The sequence below is a fragment of the Vigna umbellata genome, chromosome 3 (assembly GCF_029865625.1).
Source record: "Vigna umbellata cultivar VRB3 chromosome 3, Vumbellata_1.0, whole genome shotgun sequence".
NCBI classification, from domain to species: domain Eukaryota; kingdom Viridiplantae; phylum Streptophyta; class Magnoliopsida; order Fabales; family Fabaceae; genus Vigna; species Vigna umbellata.
In genome coordinates this window covers 24670247-24687371 of record NC_142167.1, presented here as the reverse complement: position 1 = coordinate 24687371, position 17125 = coordinate 24670247, and the positions used below count along the sequence as shown (strand labels likewise).

The window sequence follows — 17125 nt, the reverse complement described above, 5'->3', positions numbered from 1 at the left end:
AGTTTGAACCAATTTCCTATATAATTATAAGGAAATATTTAAAGTAGGTATAATCATACATGAGGTATAGAACTCAAACCCAGATATGACATATGTGGTTTGAAGAATTCTCGATATAATTATATATTTATCAACCTCATCTTCTAGATAATTATGTAACAATATTATATATATATATATATATATATATATATTAAAAAATATATTATATAGTTTTCATACAAGGTATATGAAAGCTTTTTATTCTGTATCAGGTGTAACAGAGCACCAACCCCAGACCGACCAAAAGTTATATCAGTTGAAGCTGAACAGAGGAGTGTAACATCAAAAGAAATTTATATATACAAATACAACTAAAAGTCGATTCCTAAAAGTATAATGTCAAATATTTTCAGATGATAACTACCCCACAAAATTTACCAACATTGTTTAATGTGTTGCATACTTAACACACAAAATATCTCATTTAACTCTATCTTTACAATCATACTAATTATGAACTTTCACACTCTTTAATATGTTACCAATGAGGAAGTAAGAAAATCTAAGATTTTTTTTAAACGAACTTGTTTATTGACCGCTACACGTTTAACGCTCTTTGATCGCATTTTATACTCCGCTGCGCGAGTCGCTGGTGCCAACATAATATGCAACATTGTTGCACACTAAAATATTGATGCCTCTGAAAGATTTTAGAATTAGCCAGTAAAATTTTGACCTTCTTAACACTTGGTGATGGATTACAGTTAAGAATGTTCAGTGGCAGTAATGGCCAAACCAGCATTGTTTTCCTTGACCAAATTCCTCCTCCACCTCACCCCTGCTTTGAATCCACCACAACAGATTAGACATTGAGTTTCCATCATCAAACACTTTCAAGCCTCTTACTTTCTGTAGTGCACTTTCTTTATCATAAGTTCCTTCCAAGGCATAGATAAACCCCTTCCACCCTTCTCCTACACATTTTCTGTTCAAATTGGGCACTGTCCACTCCACAAGTTCCTTCACATAACCAACATCTGAGAACAATGCCTCGGTAATAGGAGAGAGTGGTAAAACATGAATACCAAGCCTGCACTCTCTCCATTCAGCAGGAGCAAACCATAGTCCACTATCTCTCTTGTTAGCCCACACAACACTTACCACCTTGTTCTCTTTGGTAAAATCTTCCTCATACAGTTTATGTCCCTCTCCCAAATGCCACCACATTTGAGCTGCATGAATTTCCAATGCTGCAAGTGTTGATCCGGTGGCTATAAGTTCAGTGTCACCATATGCTAGACCCATCAGTGCTGCAGAATAATATGCATTCACAGCTTCACTAGTACTCTCCTGATTTCTTCCATCTGCAAATTCAGTTAACCCTCCTGCCCAAGAGTGCAGTTTATACAGATCAAAGCACCTCAAACGCGTGTAATTAGAGTCTGGTCTTCTTCCCAAGTTCATGAAATCTGCCACAAGTGAATAGGCTTGGGGCTTGTACTTCCTTCCCCAAGCTGGATCAACCTTTGCAAGCACCGCAATTCCATAAAGAAAGTATCCCAAATTGTAATGATGATCATTATAAACACCAAACCCGAAATCTGCTCCTGAATCTTTAGACCCTTGTTTAGTAACAATCCCTCCCCATTTCCCATCATAGATAAAACCGTTTCCGCTGAAAGTTCCATTTAACCATGGCTCAATGATCTCCTTCAAGAAATTCCCAATCGTAGGTATCGCATCGAAAAAGGCCACTTCTTCAGCTATCAATGCCAACCTTGCTGCCCTTGCTATAATCTTCCCATAAAAGTAGCATGATGTTGTCGTTATTCCCAAGGGATTCAAAGCTTCCACTTCTTCAGAAAGCACTGAAAAAATCTCTTCATGGAATTCCTCTTTTATACCTCTAGTGGAATGCCAAGTAACTGAAACCGGATCGGTTTTCAACAACCAGGAGTCTCCAACAACACCAACAAGTTCTCCATCAATACTTCTAAATTTCAAATCATGCAGAACTGTAACACCACATTCACCATCATTCAAAAGCTGAAGATGAAGAGGGTGAGCTAGCATTAACAACTCCCCCCACCCTTTCTTTTCCCATGTATACTTTACACAGAACGGATTTGTGAATGCTGCATCCCCAGAGACAGGATAACAAGAGCTGAACCTATTAAGGATTACCTCGTACTTAGGGTCAGAATCAGGCAAGACTACTATCCTAATTATTCCAGAAAACTCGCCGGAAGTAATCTGAGAAAGGGTATGGTTTAAACTGATCGGCGAGGAAGTGTGAATGAGCCATGTTTGGCCATTGTTGAGCTGCAAGGTGTGTTTGGTGAGGGAGTTATTGGATGAGAGGGAAAGAATGGCATGCATGGTGGTGATGGAAAGCGGTGTGGGACATGTCACTGATGCTGTCACAAAAGGGCTTCCCCTGACAAGAAAGAACCTGAGGTTTGAAGAGGGAATGTCCAAAGTGACACTCATATCACTGAAGGAAGAGATCACATGCCTTGAGTGCGAGCCTGGAGTGGTTTTGCTTTCAGTGGAAGAGATGGTGATGTCAGGGTTGAAAACCTGTGCTATGAAAGAAGGGTTGAAGCTGAGAGAAGGGTAGGAGAGAGAGAGGGAGGAGTTTGAGGATTTGATGAGGTAAGGATGAATGTATTCAGGTGTGTCTCCGTTTTGAAGAACATAGTTTTGGAAGAAAGAGTTTGTAGGGAGTGGAGAAGAAAGAAGGTTTGGAGCAAAGAAAGTTGCAGGGTCAGGGAGAATTGTGGAGAGAGCTCGAGGGAAGAGAAATGGAGCATTTGGTTGCTTAGGAGGTGGCGGCGGAGATGGCGGAGGAGGAGGCGACGGAGGTGGCGGTGGAGGGGGCGGTGGAGGTGTAGATGAAGGAAGTGGAGGAGGTTGAGATGATGGTGGTCTTGGTCGGGGTTTATTTTTGAAGGGTTTTGTAATTTCTCTTTCGATTTTTCTTCCAAGTTTCTTAAACATGGTGAGTTTGGAGTTAGATTTTTGGAAGTGGATGTAGTGGAGGTTAAGTTAGTTGGAAATAGAAATAGAAAGGGTTGGTTACTGTGATTTATATACAAGAGAAAAATGAAGCTGAAAGGAAAAGCAAGGAATTTGAAAATTTATGAAGAAAGGGATTGTTTAAAGAGAATATAAGAATGTTCTTATGAGTGTGCATAGAAACAGAAAGTGTCAAAAAGGAAGAAATGATTCCATTATTTTGCTTGAGTGCAGAAAATGGGGTAGGGATCATTGAAAGATAGTTTAAGGTTTCTGGTGATTTAATGTGCAAGGAAGAGATGGCATAATGAGGTTGTTTTGGCATTTGAGAAGCTACATTAAAATTTTTATTTCTAGATAGTATTTTTTTTTAATATTTAAGAGTTTATTTAATGTAAATATTTTTATGTTTTTAATTTTTATTTTATTAAAAGTAATATGATGTAATTTATTTTATTAAATTAGTGCTGATATTGTTTGAAAGGTAATTATTTTGATTTTTCTAATATCAACTCTATAATTGTCTCTCAAGATGGTAGAAACAGATGTGGTTAGGGAAGTTCAAAGACTTTCTACTATCAAAACAATTATACTATAATTGATAAAGTTTATGCTTTGCTTTATACAATTAAATCACATCGTCTAATAAAAATAGAAAAACTAAGCACCCAGCAAGTCTTAGATACATGCAAGGCAACTTCTTTCTTCACACCATATTTTTTTCACTTCTATAGTTTCTAATTGTCTGTGGTTAACATTCATTTCAGATTGTAAAAGTTGAAATCTATATTCCATTTTATATAAATTAAAAATTTAGTTTGAATTATATAATTTAAAATTTAAATATACTTTAAATTGTGCAATTCGAAAATATATTATAAATTATACAATTCATACATCAATAATCTAAAATATGTTTTTGGATATAAAAATGTTTCTTGAATTTGTCAATTTAAAATAATAATACATAATATAATTTTAGATTAGATAATCTAAAAATATATTTTAGATTGTCCAATCCATATATATTTTCAAATTAATTATATAGTTTAAAAGTATATTTTTACTTTAAAAATATATTTTAAATTGTACCCTCCAAATATATTTTTAAATTACATAATCTAAAAATACATTACAATAATATAGCTATATATTATGTAATTTGAAAATGTAGTCTTATATTATAATTTGAATACATTCCCAAATTACTGAATATGGATATGTATTTCCAGAATTTATTTTTAGATATAAAAATATATTTCAAATTAGTTACTCTAAAATATATTTTAGATTTTACAGTTTAAATATATTTTAAAATTATATAATTTAAAAATGATGGTATCGGAGGGGGTATTTTTCGAAGAGTATAGCGCAGCGGAATTAAAAACTCAGAGAGCGGAATGCGTGTTCGACCACAATTAAAAATAATTTGGTCCTTTTAGTAAAAATAATTTTCTTTCAGAAAATTAATCAAACAGTTGATATACGTAAAATAATATGAGTATAGAGAGCAAGAAAATTCAACACAGAATTTTTATCCTGGTTCGATTCAAAAGAATCTACGTCCAGTTGTTAATCACTATAAAAAGTGATTAACGTTTTCACTAAAAACAGTTTTACAAATTACAATAAGAGTGAATAAAAACAAATAAAAAACCTTCCTTCGACGAACGAACCGGAAGAAGAACACTCTGCCAACTCGAAGAGAACCGCTCCGACTACCGACAAACGAAACACGAGCTTCTCCTATTCACGAGACCAGGCAGAGCACCTTGCTAACTCGAAGAGAGCTTGCTCCGACTATCGACACACGACACGCGAGCCTCTCCTGTTCACGAGACCAAGCAAGGGAACTTGAACTATAGCTTCTGAGAACTTCCTCTGACAAACAGTATTCTGCAAGAGCTTCTGTTCAACAAGGTTGCTTTCTAATTTCTCCAAAACAAAATATATAGCCAAGTACACTGAGTGCCAAAGGTCAGCTTCCAACTGCCATGAATAATCGATTATTGTAAGTGATAATCGATTATTCAAGTCCGTTACAGGTTTTCAAAAAATGTGATAATCGATTATATGAAGTGATAATCGATTATTCAAGTATGACTTGTGATAATCGATTATTGCTTAATCATAATCGATTATTGCAGTTAAAAATGCAAGTTTACAAGGTTTACAAAAATTTCCTACTACATTTAATTTCTACAAATTGCTTTTAACTAATTCTAATATCTTCTTCAACTAAAACTTCTTGTAGCATCATCAAAACAAATTTCTTCAAGATTTACCAATACTCCTTATTGGTAACAATCTCCCCCTTTTTGATGATGATCAAAAATTCAATTTTAAAAGCAAGTTTGGCTTACCTGCAAAACATACAAGCTAACAAACAACAACAAGGTTAGCAATACCTGTAATAATTTATATTTCTCCCCTTGTATTATTCTTTTCCCCCTTTTTGATCAGAAGCAAAAAGAATAATGTAATAACCTCCCCCTTAATATGAGCTCCCCCTCAAAAATAGAATATATGCAAAAAATAAAAGCTCATTATATTAAGAACAGAAAGGAATTACATGAAATTCATTAAGAAACTAAATACCATAAAGAAAATAACATAACAATCAAACTTAGATTTTTATGGTCGTTTATAGCCGTTATGGGATGCTCCAACGGCTCTATTTTTGAAACTGTCAGTGCGATAATCGATTATGGCTCATGATAATCGATTATCAGTTCAATAATTACTGCCCAGAATTGCATGATAATCGATTATGCATAATGATAATCGATTATCTGCTCAAGATTTTCCAGAATTGAAATTTATGCATGAATAATCGATTATGACTTGGTGATAATCGATTATGAAGCGTTAAGTTTACGAAAAATGCAAAAATTTGCATAGATTTTGATTCTAAGATATGTCTAACACTCCTAACTCTCTTCTAAGTTCATAAAGTAAAGATACCCCCTTAAATATGCAATTCAAATTTAGTTTTTAGCATACTCAATTAACCCACGAAATCAACAACCACTTTTCAAACAATTAAGATATCAATGATTAAGCAACCAATTTATAAACTAAAATGAATGCAACAGTAGCTTAAATGGAAATGATCACAGCTGCTACAGGTTTGACATGAAAGCATTTCAGCTAGCACAATCAGTTAAAAAAGTTAACTTTGACAACACAATTTACAACTTTCAAAACAACAACTATGATTCATGCACTCTCATATCCCAATTTGTTCAACTTCATATATTCAACTATGCATATCAAAACAACATATGCAAAAATTCAACCACAAGAGCTGATTCAGGTGCTATCTTTCAACATTTTTTAAGCAAAATAATTTACATCAAAATTATGCAAATTTGATAAGTTCATTTTCTGCACCCAGGCTCTCAATGTATATTATCATAGCTCATTCATTATGCATTTGAACTTAAAAACAAATCTCCACAGAACCAACTTTGAAATAGAAATGACAATTTAATTTTCACATATCTTAATCATCAAAAAATTGCTAATGAAAATTTGTCAGCCAACTCATTTAAATGACTTTTTCATAGTTTTTGATGCTTGACAGAGATTACACCAAAGGTAACTTCAAAGTACTCATGAAATTGAATACTAAGCCAGTTAAACACAAATTCTATAGATAATTATCAACAAAGCACTGAAATAATAATGCACATGGCTTTACATGACATGAATGAAATTCAGCACATGAATATCTTAAATAGATGAATTTCACTTGATCAAAATGTGTAAACAGACAAGAACACACCACAGGATGAATGAAATAGTGATGAACATATCATTTGCCTAACTAGAAATGAATATAACAGTAATTAAATAATGAAAAATCAAGTAAAAACAAGATGCAACAACACAGTTTAAACAACACTTAGCTCACATACTTGGTGCTTGAACGAAGGCTTTTGGATACTACTTGATGGAGTTACATCTTGGCTTGTAGCATCAATTCAAAGAGCAGAATACCATAGAGCTCTCTTATCTTTTGAAAACTTAACCTGCAAAGTAAAAACAATAGAGTTTTGGTCCCCATAATCTCATTTGGGTCCTTTGAGGTTAGAGACAATTTACTTTATAACAGGAATCCAAGCATATTTCCCATTTGGAACATCAAAATGTTTAATTCTACATTTGTTTGAAGTATGTCCCTTTTTCATGCAATAAAAACAACAAACATCATGCACCTTGTTTTTCACAAAAGTCCCTTTCTCAACCCAAACTCTACGAGTTCTCTTAACTTTAGACTTTTTATGATGATGCATGTTTATATTTCTAACATTGCTCTTTTTAAAAACATTTTGAACATGTGAGATAGGCTTGATTCCTTTAGAAAGTAAATTTTCTAGTATGTCAATGTCAAACATGTGACTTTTACAAGATAAACACTCAACAGGTTTTTCATTTGGATTAGATTCAGACAATTTTGTTTCAAGATTACTAACTTTGTTTCTTAATATGACTTTCTCATCTAATGCATTTTCATATTTCCATTTCAATTCTTTAAATTCCTTTTTCATATTTTTATGAGCAGCATTCAATGTTTCAGATTCATCAAGTAATTCAAGAAACGCCTTTTGTAAATCAAATTCACTAGATTCATAGCCAGAATTACTTACTTGGCTTTCAACATCATCAAAATTAGCTGTCAAACACAAGTTTACTTCTTCAACAGAATCACTTGAACTAGAGGTGGTTGATGCATTATCCTCCCAAGCAATGTGAACCTTCTTCTTCTTGTGAATTTTCTTTTCTTTTCGTTCTTTACTTCTTTTGTTGCTTGAACAATAAGCTTTCACATGGCCTCTTTCACCACATCCATAACATTTGAAGCTTGAAGAGGAACCTTGATAGTCCTTCTTTTCCTTCAAGATTTTGCTTTCAGATGATTTATCGTTGGCCATCAAGCATAGATTTTCTTGCTCATTAGAATCGCTTGAGCTTGAGGAGTTTGATGTAGAGCATGAGTTCGAACAAGTCAACTTAGCCACATTCGATACTTCATCATGAGTGACTCTTAAAAATTTCCACATTTCCTGAGCACTTTTATAAACAGATACTTTGAAAAAATCATCAATTGTTAGTGCAGATAAAATTATATTTCGAGCCTTAATATCAAATTGGGCTCTTCTATTTTCCTCAACAGTGCAGTCAAAATATGATTTTTCTACTTCCACACCATCAACTGTATTTTTAGGAATATATGGACCATTTTGTACGGCTTCCCAGATGCCTCTGTCAATTGACTCTAAAAATATTTGCATTCTTATTTTCCAAAACGCATAATTTTCCCCCGTAAACAAAGGAGGTCTATCAATAGAAGCACCCTCAGCATAAACTTGATTTTGATGACCGGCCATTTTCGCAAAAGTTTGAAAGAATATCAAAGCATGCTCTGATACCAATTGATGGTATCGGAGGGGGTATTTTTCGAAGAGTATAGCGCAGCGGAATTAAAAACTCAGAGAGCGGAATGCGTGCTCGATCACAATTAAAAATAATTTGGTCCTTTTAGTAAAAATAATTTTCTTTCAGAAAATTAATCAAACAGTTGATATACATAAAATAATATGAGTGTAGAGAGCAAGAAAATTCAACACAGAATTTTTATCCTGGTTCGATTCAAAAGAATCTACGTCCAGTTGTTAATCACTATAAAAAGTGATTAACGTTTTCACTAAAAACAGTTTTACAAATTACAATAAGAGTGAATAAAAACAAATAAAAAACCTTCCTTCGACGAACGAACCGGAAGAAGAACACTCTGCCAACTCGAAGAGAACCGCTCCGACTACCGACAAACGAAACACGAGCTTCTCCTATTCACGAGACCAGGCAGAGCACCTTGCTAACTCGAAGAGAGCTTGCTCCGACTATCGACACACGACACGCGAGCCTCTCCTGTTCACGAGACCAAGCAAGGGAACTTGAACTATAGCTTCTGAGAACTTCCTCTGACAAACAGTACTCTGCAAGAGCTTCTGTTCAACAACTTTGCTTTCTAATTTCTCCAAAACAAAATATATAGCCAAGTACACTGAGTGCCAAAGGTCAGCTTCCAACTGCCATGAATAATCGATTATTGTAAGTGATAATCGATTATTCAAGTCCGTTACAGGTTTTCAAAAAATGTGATAATCGATTATATGAAGTGATAATCGATTATTCAAGTATGACTTGTGATAATCGATTATTGCTTAATCATAATCGATTATTGCAGTTAAAAATGCAAGTTTACAAGGTTTACAAGAATTTCCTACTACATTTAATTTCTACAAATTGCTTTTAACTAATTCTAATATCTTCTTCAACTAAAACTTCTTGTAGCATCATCAAAACAAATTTCTTCAAGATTTACCAATACTCCTTATTGGTAACAAAAAATAAATTCTTTAAATGTATATTTTAAATTATATATTGTTAAATTATATAATCTAAAAATACATTTTAATTTGTACAATCCAAAATATAATTATTTATTATATAAATTGAAAAAATATTTTTAATTATACAATTTGAATATATTCCCAAATTACTAGAAATGCATTATAATTTGTTTACAACAAAATTCAAAGTTTATTTATAGATGTAAAAATATATTCCAAATTACTTAATTTGAAATTCCAAGATGTCTTTCTGTATTCCGATTCAAAAAAGTATTTTAGAGCGTACGTTTCCAAATTTTACTATCTAAAAATTTAAAGCATAAACAATTTAGATTTTTTCAATAAGTTGCGTAGATAGAAGAAAAACCATAAAAGCCAAAAAAGAAAAGAAATTTCTTGTCGTCGTTACTCCCTCACCTCCTTATTGTTGTCACGACTATTCTTAAATTGTGTTCACTTTAAAATATTGATTTAAGAGAGAGTGGATGAATGAATTTGAAGGGATTTAACGGTAAATAAATAGGTAAATAAATAGATTTGGAGGTGAGTAAAAGTGAGTTTAGAATTAAAATTTATGAAAATTAATGTAGGAGGATTTGATCGATGTAATAGATAAAAAAATTGTTTAATGGATAAAAATTAAAGATTACTAAAATACCTTTGGTAGTAGAAGTAATATAAAACTGTAATTATTAATATTATATATAATTGTAAAAATTATTATAAAAAGAGAAAAAAATAAAAATTAATTTTTAACATGAAAAAAATTGTATTATTATTATTGTTGTTGTTATTGTAAGTGTTTGAGAAAAGAGAGAAAACTAGAAGCAGAAAGTGAATGAATATCACTAGTAAGTGTAAAGTACAACGAAAGTAAAGTATTTATACAAAGAGGAAGAGAGAAAAAGAAAACAGAATTAACAAAACTAACAAAACTTATTCTAAAACACTATAACCGAACGGCTTCCGAGTGTTCAATCGTTCAGTAATCTGTAGACGTTCGGTAGTCGGCAGTCGTTCGGTGATCTTTAGCTTTCTGCAGTCGCGCAGCAAGATCTTGTTGTCCACAGCCGTTCGGTAATCTGCAGATGCTTAGTGGTCTTCAACTCTTTGTAGTCACTCGGCAAGATGTTGTTGTCCACCGTTCGGTAACAACAGAAGAAGAGATCTGTGAAGGTCTCTATCAGTTATTATTATTATGTTTATTATTATCATTATTATTATATATATTATTTTAATTTTCTACAGCTATTTATAAAACGTATGATTAAGTCACTATGAAATAAAATAAAAACAAAAATAGAAAATGGCTCTGACCTCATCCCATATATGAATGAATGGTATTTAAGCGAAAAATACCCTAATTTATAAAGTATGACTTGATTAACAAAAAGTTTGCTTTTATAAAGATTTTACATTTATATATAAAAAAATTAATTTGATAGATGTGGTTACTTTACGTGCTTCCTAGGATGTTGCCCCTAGAAATATTCATAAACTGCGACTAGGTGAGTGCCAGCTGAATTCATGAAAGCAGAGGTAATATGAGGGTAACTTAGACATTTGATCATGAATTATTTCAAATTTGCGCATATCATCAGAGATTGAAAAATTCACTTATCTCGCTTTTCTTCGCTTTCAATCGCTCGCCAATCATTTCAAATGAACATGAAATGAGTTTAAATTTTGATTTCGTAAATTCATGTTAACCGTACAATCCTTGAAAGTGAACACGACTTTACTGTCATAAACGGAATTAAGGAAGAAAGTATTTGAGACTATATATTATAAAGAAAAATGATTGTCGAAAAACATAATTTAGAAGTAAAAAAAACAATTGTGTAATCTAAAAGTTAAAAATGAATTATGAATTGCACAATAAAAATAAAATTATTTTATGCCGAAAAATAATTCATGGATTACGAACTCTGAAAGTTAATTTTTAAGAATAAAGTAAAAAAAATAATTGTATTTATAAAAGTGTAGAAGAAAAATATTGGTGGTGCAAAAACAAATTCCCATTTACAAATTGATTCAGTGTGATAAAGTCCAAGGAATGCACACGGGCCGAAAGATATCATTAGAAAGAAGGAAAAAAAACATAGCATTGTTTGTAAAATTCTGTTAAGTTCCCACTATATGGTACATGTAAATCAGGTCAATCATACATTTTTTTTTAAGTTTAAATAACATAAATAAATTTTGTGTTCCTAATTATTACATATTTTTATTAAAATATCCAACAAATTATTTTTCTAAATTAAGTGCTTGATAAATTATAAAATTTTAATCTAAGTCTATAAACAAAATATTCATTTATAATTTGTTCTTAATCTTATGTTATATCTTTTAATTAATCTCTAAAATATTTTTAAACTTCTCTTTTGATTATTTATTTATCATAATAACCTACATATTTTTCATCATATAATAAAGTGTATTATTTATATATATATATATAACAAAATTAACTTAATAAAAATTTAATTAAAAATATCTGAATAGAAGAATTGATAAAAGTAATAAAAGAAATTGAAACTGAAATGTATTAGATAACTAATTTAAAAAATATTATACATTCAAAATAAAAAAAGAATCATATATTAAAGACTTAAAATTTATTTAAATCAATTTAAATTAAAACACTTAATATATTTTTAAGTGTTATTTTATATTTTGTGGTGTAATATAAACACTTAAGAGATCAGAATGATGTAATGAAAAATTATGTGCAAACAAATAGTTTTGCTTTGAAACATATATATATATATATACCTAATAATACTTTAAGAATAATTTATAACTTTATCTTGATAAAAATGAATGTATTTGATTTTAATTTAGATTCACACAATATCAATGTTTTTAACAATTTGCAATATGCATTGCATAGTACGTGTTGTATCTTATATACGTATAAGATACTTGTAGGATTGTATCTGTGCATCATTCGAGTTTAGACTATAGAGTGCATTCAACAGCTGCCTGAACTTTTCAAAATTGAAATGCAAAAAACATCACAATAGAAAAGTGAAGGCAAGATGCTAGGCTAAAACTAAAGAGCTTAAACCATATGTCCTCATGACAGGGATGGCAGAGAATGATTGCTAAGTCCACACAACACAGATTTTACCAAATAGAAACTGTAACAAACAAATATCAACCATACACAGAAATTTATTCATGTACAATGTAAGAAACTATCGTAATTTCTTTCTCGATTACCTGAAAATCATAAACAATACTAGTGGCAGTAATGACCAAACCAGCAGTGTTTTCCTTGACCATATTCCTCTTCATCACTTCTGCTGTGAATCCACCACAAGAGATTAGTCAATGAGTTTCCATCATCAAATCCATTTAAGCTTCTTATCCTCTGCAATGCACCTTCATAGTCATAAATTCCCTGCAGTGCATAAACAAACCCCTTCCATCCTTCTCCAACACCTTCCCTGTTCAAGGCTGGCAATGTCCACTCCACAAGATCCTTCGCAAAATCAACATTGGAAAACAACACTTCAGAAATGGGCAGTAACGGCAACAGTTGAATCCCAAGCCGACATTCTTTCCACTCAGGAGGTGCAAACCATAGTCCACTGTCCCTCTTGTTAGCCCACAAAACACCAACTACCTTGTTTTGCCTCTCAAAATCTTCACCATAGAGATTATCTCCCTGTCTCACATGCCACCACATTTGAGCTGCATGAATCTCCAATGCTGTGAGCGTTGATCCAGTTGCAACAAGATGTGTGTCACCATACGCCAGACCCATCAATGCAGCCGAATAGTATGCATTCACAGCTTCACTGGTACTCTCCTGATTCCTTCCATCAGCAAACTCAGTTAACCCTCCAGCCCATGAATGTAATTTATAAAGGTCAAAACACCTTAGTCTTGTGTAGTTCGAGTTTGATCTTCTGCTCAATGTCATAAAATCTGCCATGAGAGAATAGGCTTGAGGCTTATACTTCCTACCCCACACTGGATCAATCTTTGCAAGCACTGCAATTCCATAAACAAAGTATCCCAAATGATAATGGTGATCATTGTAAATTCCAAACCCAAAATCAGCACCAGCATCAGTGGACCCTTGTTTGGTAACAATGCCACCCCATTTCCTATCATACAGGAATCCATTCCCACTGAAAGTCCCCTCCAGCCACGGCTCAATGGTTTCCTTCAAATACTTCCTAACCTTAGGAATCACATCAAGAAAACACATCTCTTCAGCTATCAAGGCCAACCTTGCAGCCCTTGCAATCAGTTTCCCATAAAAATACGACGAATTCGTTGTTATTGCGGATGAATTCAGACCCTCAACATCATTCACAAGCGCCGAAACAATCTCATCCCGGGATTCTTCTCTCACACCCCTGATAGAGTGCCAAGTCACAGAAACAGGATCAGTTTTCAAACTCCATGAATCACCAACAATCCCAACAAGGTCCCCATCAATGCTCCCATACTTAAAATCACTCAAAACATTAACATCTTCACAACCACCATCAGCCAAAAGCTGAAGATGGAGAGGGTGAGCCAACATCAACAAATCACCCCACCCTTTCTTCTCCCACTTATACTCCACACAAAATGGCCTGGAAAACACAGCCTCACCACTAACAGGGTAACAGGAACTGAACCTGTCAAGCACAGCCTCATGCTTGCAATCAGAATCAGGCAACAGGGCAATCCTAATTATGCCAGAAAACGCATCAGAAGTGATCTCAGAAAGCCCATGACTCAACCTAATCGGCGAAGAAGCATACAAAATCCATGTCTGGCCATTGTTGAGGTGAAAAGTGTGCTTGGTTAGGGAATCACTGGAGGAAAAGGAGAGAATGGCGTGGATAGTGGTGATGGAAAGAGGGGTCGGTTGAGTCACAGAGAATGTCAAAAAGGGGCTGCCCCTAACAAGGAAAAACCTCAAATTGGAAGAAGGGATGTCCAAAGTGACACTGAGATCATTGTGGGAAGAGATGGTGTGGTTGAAATGGGAAAGGTGGGATTTTTGAGAGGAAGAAATGGTGAGATCAGGGTTGAAGACCTGGTATGTGAAGGAGGGGTTAAAGAAGCGAGATGGGTATGAAAGCGAGAGAGAAAAGTTCGAGGGTTTGATGAGGTAAGGGTGAATATACTCGGGTTGATCACCATTTTTCAGGGTAAAGTTTTGGAAGAAAGAGTTGGTGGGGAGTGGATTTGAGAGAAGGTTTGGGGAGAACAAATTGGAGGGATCAGGAACAACAGAGGAATCAACATGCGGAAACAGAAAAGGAGAATGTTTTCTAGTATGAGACATTGTTTTTGTTTTTGTTGACAGCAATGGAAGAGGTAATGGAGATGCAGGTGATGGTGGTGGTGGGTTTTTATAGGGTTTGGACCCTTTCTTAGGGCCACTTGTGAAGGCTGTGCTAACCTTGCGTCTAAGTTTTTTCAACATTTCTAGGTTGTTGACTAAATCTATGCTTGCAATATAATATTATTTTGTTAATATTTTAGTTTTAAAGAAAAACTAATTATTAGAAACCTTCTTGCAAAATTATAATAAGGACAATATTCGGAAGCTTAACTTGAATTTTTAAATTTGATATAAGTAAGCGTTTGTTTGAAAGTTTGGTGTTTTTTTATAATTGATTAATTGTATAATAGTATATTATTGTAATCTATTATAAAAATATGATTTTAAGATAAAACAAATTCACTTAAATGAAAAAAAGGAGTTTTTACAAGTGAACAAGCTCTAGAGAAGATATGATTTTGGTAAGGAGAATTGGTTAAGCAACAAAGAGTGATTATTGTGACACTAAATTGGTGGAGTTGTTGGGTATTTTGGAATTTTGAATGAGTTGTTGGAGAAGGGGTTTTGACAAGGAGAATGGTTTTATTGGGATATGATTTTGCATAGGATAGGGAAGAGAGGAATTGGATTGGATTGGATATGATTGAATGAGATTGGTATGAGAGGATTTATGAAGGTTGAATGGTGTGATTGAAGGTGAAGGAATAAGGGTATGTTGGGGTGGGAAGGTTAGAGAATTAGAGTGTGAAGAAAGGAAATGGTAGGTTTCTCATTAGGAAAGTGCAAGGAAGGGATGACGTATGTGCAATTAGAATTTATGTGGCGTGTCTTGTCCTATTATGAAGGAAAGAGAAATTATAAGGAACTTGACGCGGTTAAGGAATTATTATGATTTATGACATCGAGGAAAGGGGTTGAATTGTAGATATACAACTAGACGCTCTTTTTCTTCCCTGAATTATAAGTATTAAATTGCCTACCTTGTTAGTCTATCTTTTCTATTTTGAAAATGGCTTGTCTTTGGATGTAAAGGATCAATTTCAAGAATAACAATGAGTGGATTTAGAAAAATTAAAGATAAAAATGAGATTATATAGATTAATGTTGTATTTTTATAATTAATCTTTTTTAAAATTCACTCAAATTCATTTTCTACATTTCATCTTCATAAATAACGTTGTTTCAATTAATACTTTTTTTTCAGGATATTTATTATATGTGATAAATGATTTGATACTTTTGTTTTTCTTCTAGGGACTTGCAACAATTTGAAAGACAAGAAAAGGAGAATTTGGATAGAAAGTCAATTATTAACATATGCAATTATTTTTTTCTTCATTGCTATAATTTAATTTAATTTTTATTGTTTCTGTGCAAAGATTTAGATATTTTTTTTCCATAACTTATTTTACTTATTTTTTAGGATGTTCAAAATTTTATAAATACCCATAATAAAAATATTATTCACAATAATAATTGATTTATAATAATTTTATTTTATTACAATATAATATTTAATTAAAATTATTTTCAAAAAGTCACATTAATTTTATTAACAATTTATTATAAGAATTACATTTCTAAAATTTAAAAATAATCATTAACTAAATACATTGTTTATATTATTTAATAATAAAGACAAAATTATAATTTTATATTTGAATTTATTAAAACATTTTTTTTTCACATCCACTAAATCATTCATAAACTTTTATAAATTTTACTTTCTAATTTTTCATTTTCATTTTCAAATTCCTTAAAAGGAATAACAATACTTTATTTTTTATTATCTACTAGATTTATCTAGTCACTCTTTCTCGAATTATCTTTCTAAAAAGAAAGATTGTGAGAAATAAAAAAATTAATACACTTTTTATCTTTTTTTTTATTGATTTTGTTTAATATAAATTTTTTTTAGTCAGTGATTTCAATTTTGATAATTTATGTTCAATTTAATTCTTTTTCATTATATTGTTTAAATTGTTAACGATAAATTGTACACAATGATAGTATTTGAATAAGTTATTCAATTTTTGCTTGCATGCCCTATCCAACACAATGTGAGTTTGAATATGACAAATAGAAAGTCGCCACATGATATCTATCCATCACACACAAATCTGACCAATATGATGTTTTCACATCATCATCTTCAACTTTCCAACACATCAGAAACCCTAGCCACCACCATCAATCATTGTGTCTCCAACAACTCATGCAACCTTCATCTCTTTTCACTAGAACCACCACAACGTCTTCATGCTTTCAGCCACCATGTTCGTCACCTGAATCACGCCTCCATCAACATCGTGAGCAAGCCCTAAATCACAAATGATGAAATATTGTCTGATAAACTTTCCTCATTGTCCTCTTGTATTTCTTTTACACTTTATTTTATACACATTTTAGC

The 17125-nt window shown here is 32.4% G+C and overlaps 3 protein-coding genes across 3 annotated transcripts; all 3 read right to left on the bottom strand.

The window, feature by feature from the left end:
- Positions 1-418: 418 nt before the first annotated feature.
- LOC148202051 (glucan endo-1,3-beta-D-glucosidase-like) lies at positions 419-3321 on the bottom strand. Its single transcript, XM_088108565.1, has one exon. It carries the CDS (start codon positions 2980-2982, stop codon positions 757-759), a length of 2226 nt encoding a protein of 741 aa, XP_087964691.1. The 5' UTR covers positions 2983-3321; the 3' UTR covers positions 419-756.
- A 3665-nt stretch (positions 3322-6986) lies between these two features.
- Positions 6987-8393, bottom strand: LOC148202050 (uncharacterized). Its single transcript, XM_088109513.1, has 2 exons — positions 7479-8393; positions 6987-7034 (listed from the first exon to the last, which is right to left on the bottom strand). Exons 1-2 carry the CDS (start codon positions 8391-8393, stop codon positions 6987-6989), a joined length of 963 nt encoding a protein of 320 aa, XP_087965639.1.
- A 3995-nt stretch (positions 8394-12388) lies between these two features.
- Positions 12389-14871, bottom strand: LOC124847933 (glucan endo-1,3-beta-D-glucosidase-like). Its single transcript, XM_047325527.2, has one exon. The coding sequence runs from the start codon at positions 14854-14856 to the stop codon at positions 12664-12666; it is 2193 nt and encodes a 730-aa protein (XP_047181483.2). The 5' UTR covers positions 14857-14871; the 3' UTR covers positions 12389-12663.
- Positions 14872-17125: the final 2254 nt, after the last annotated feature.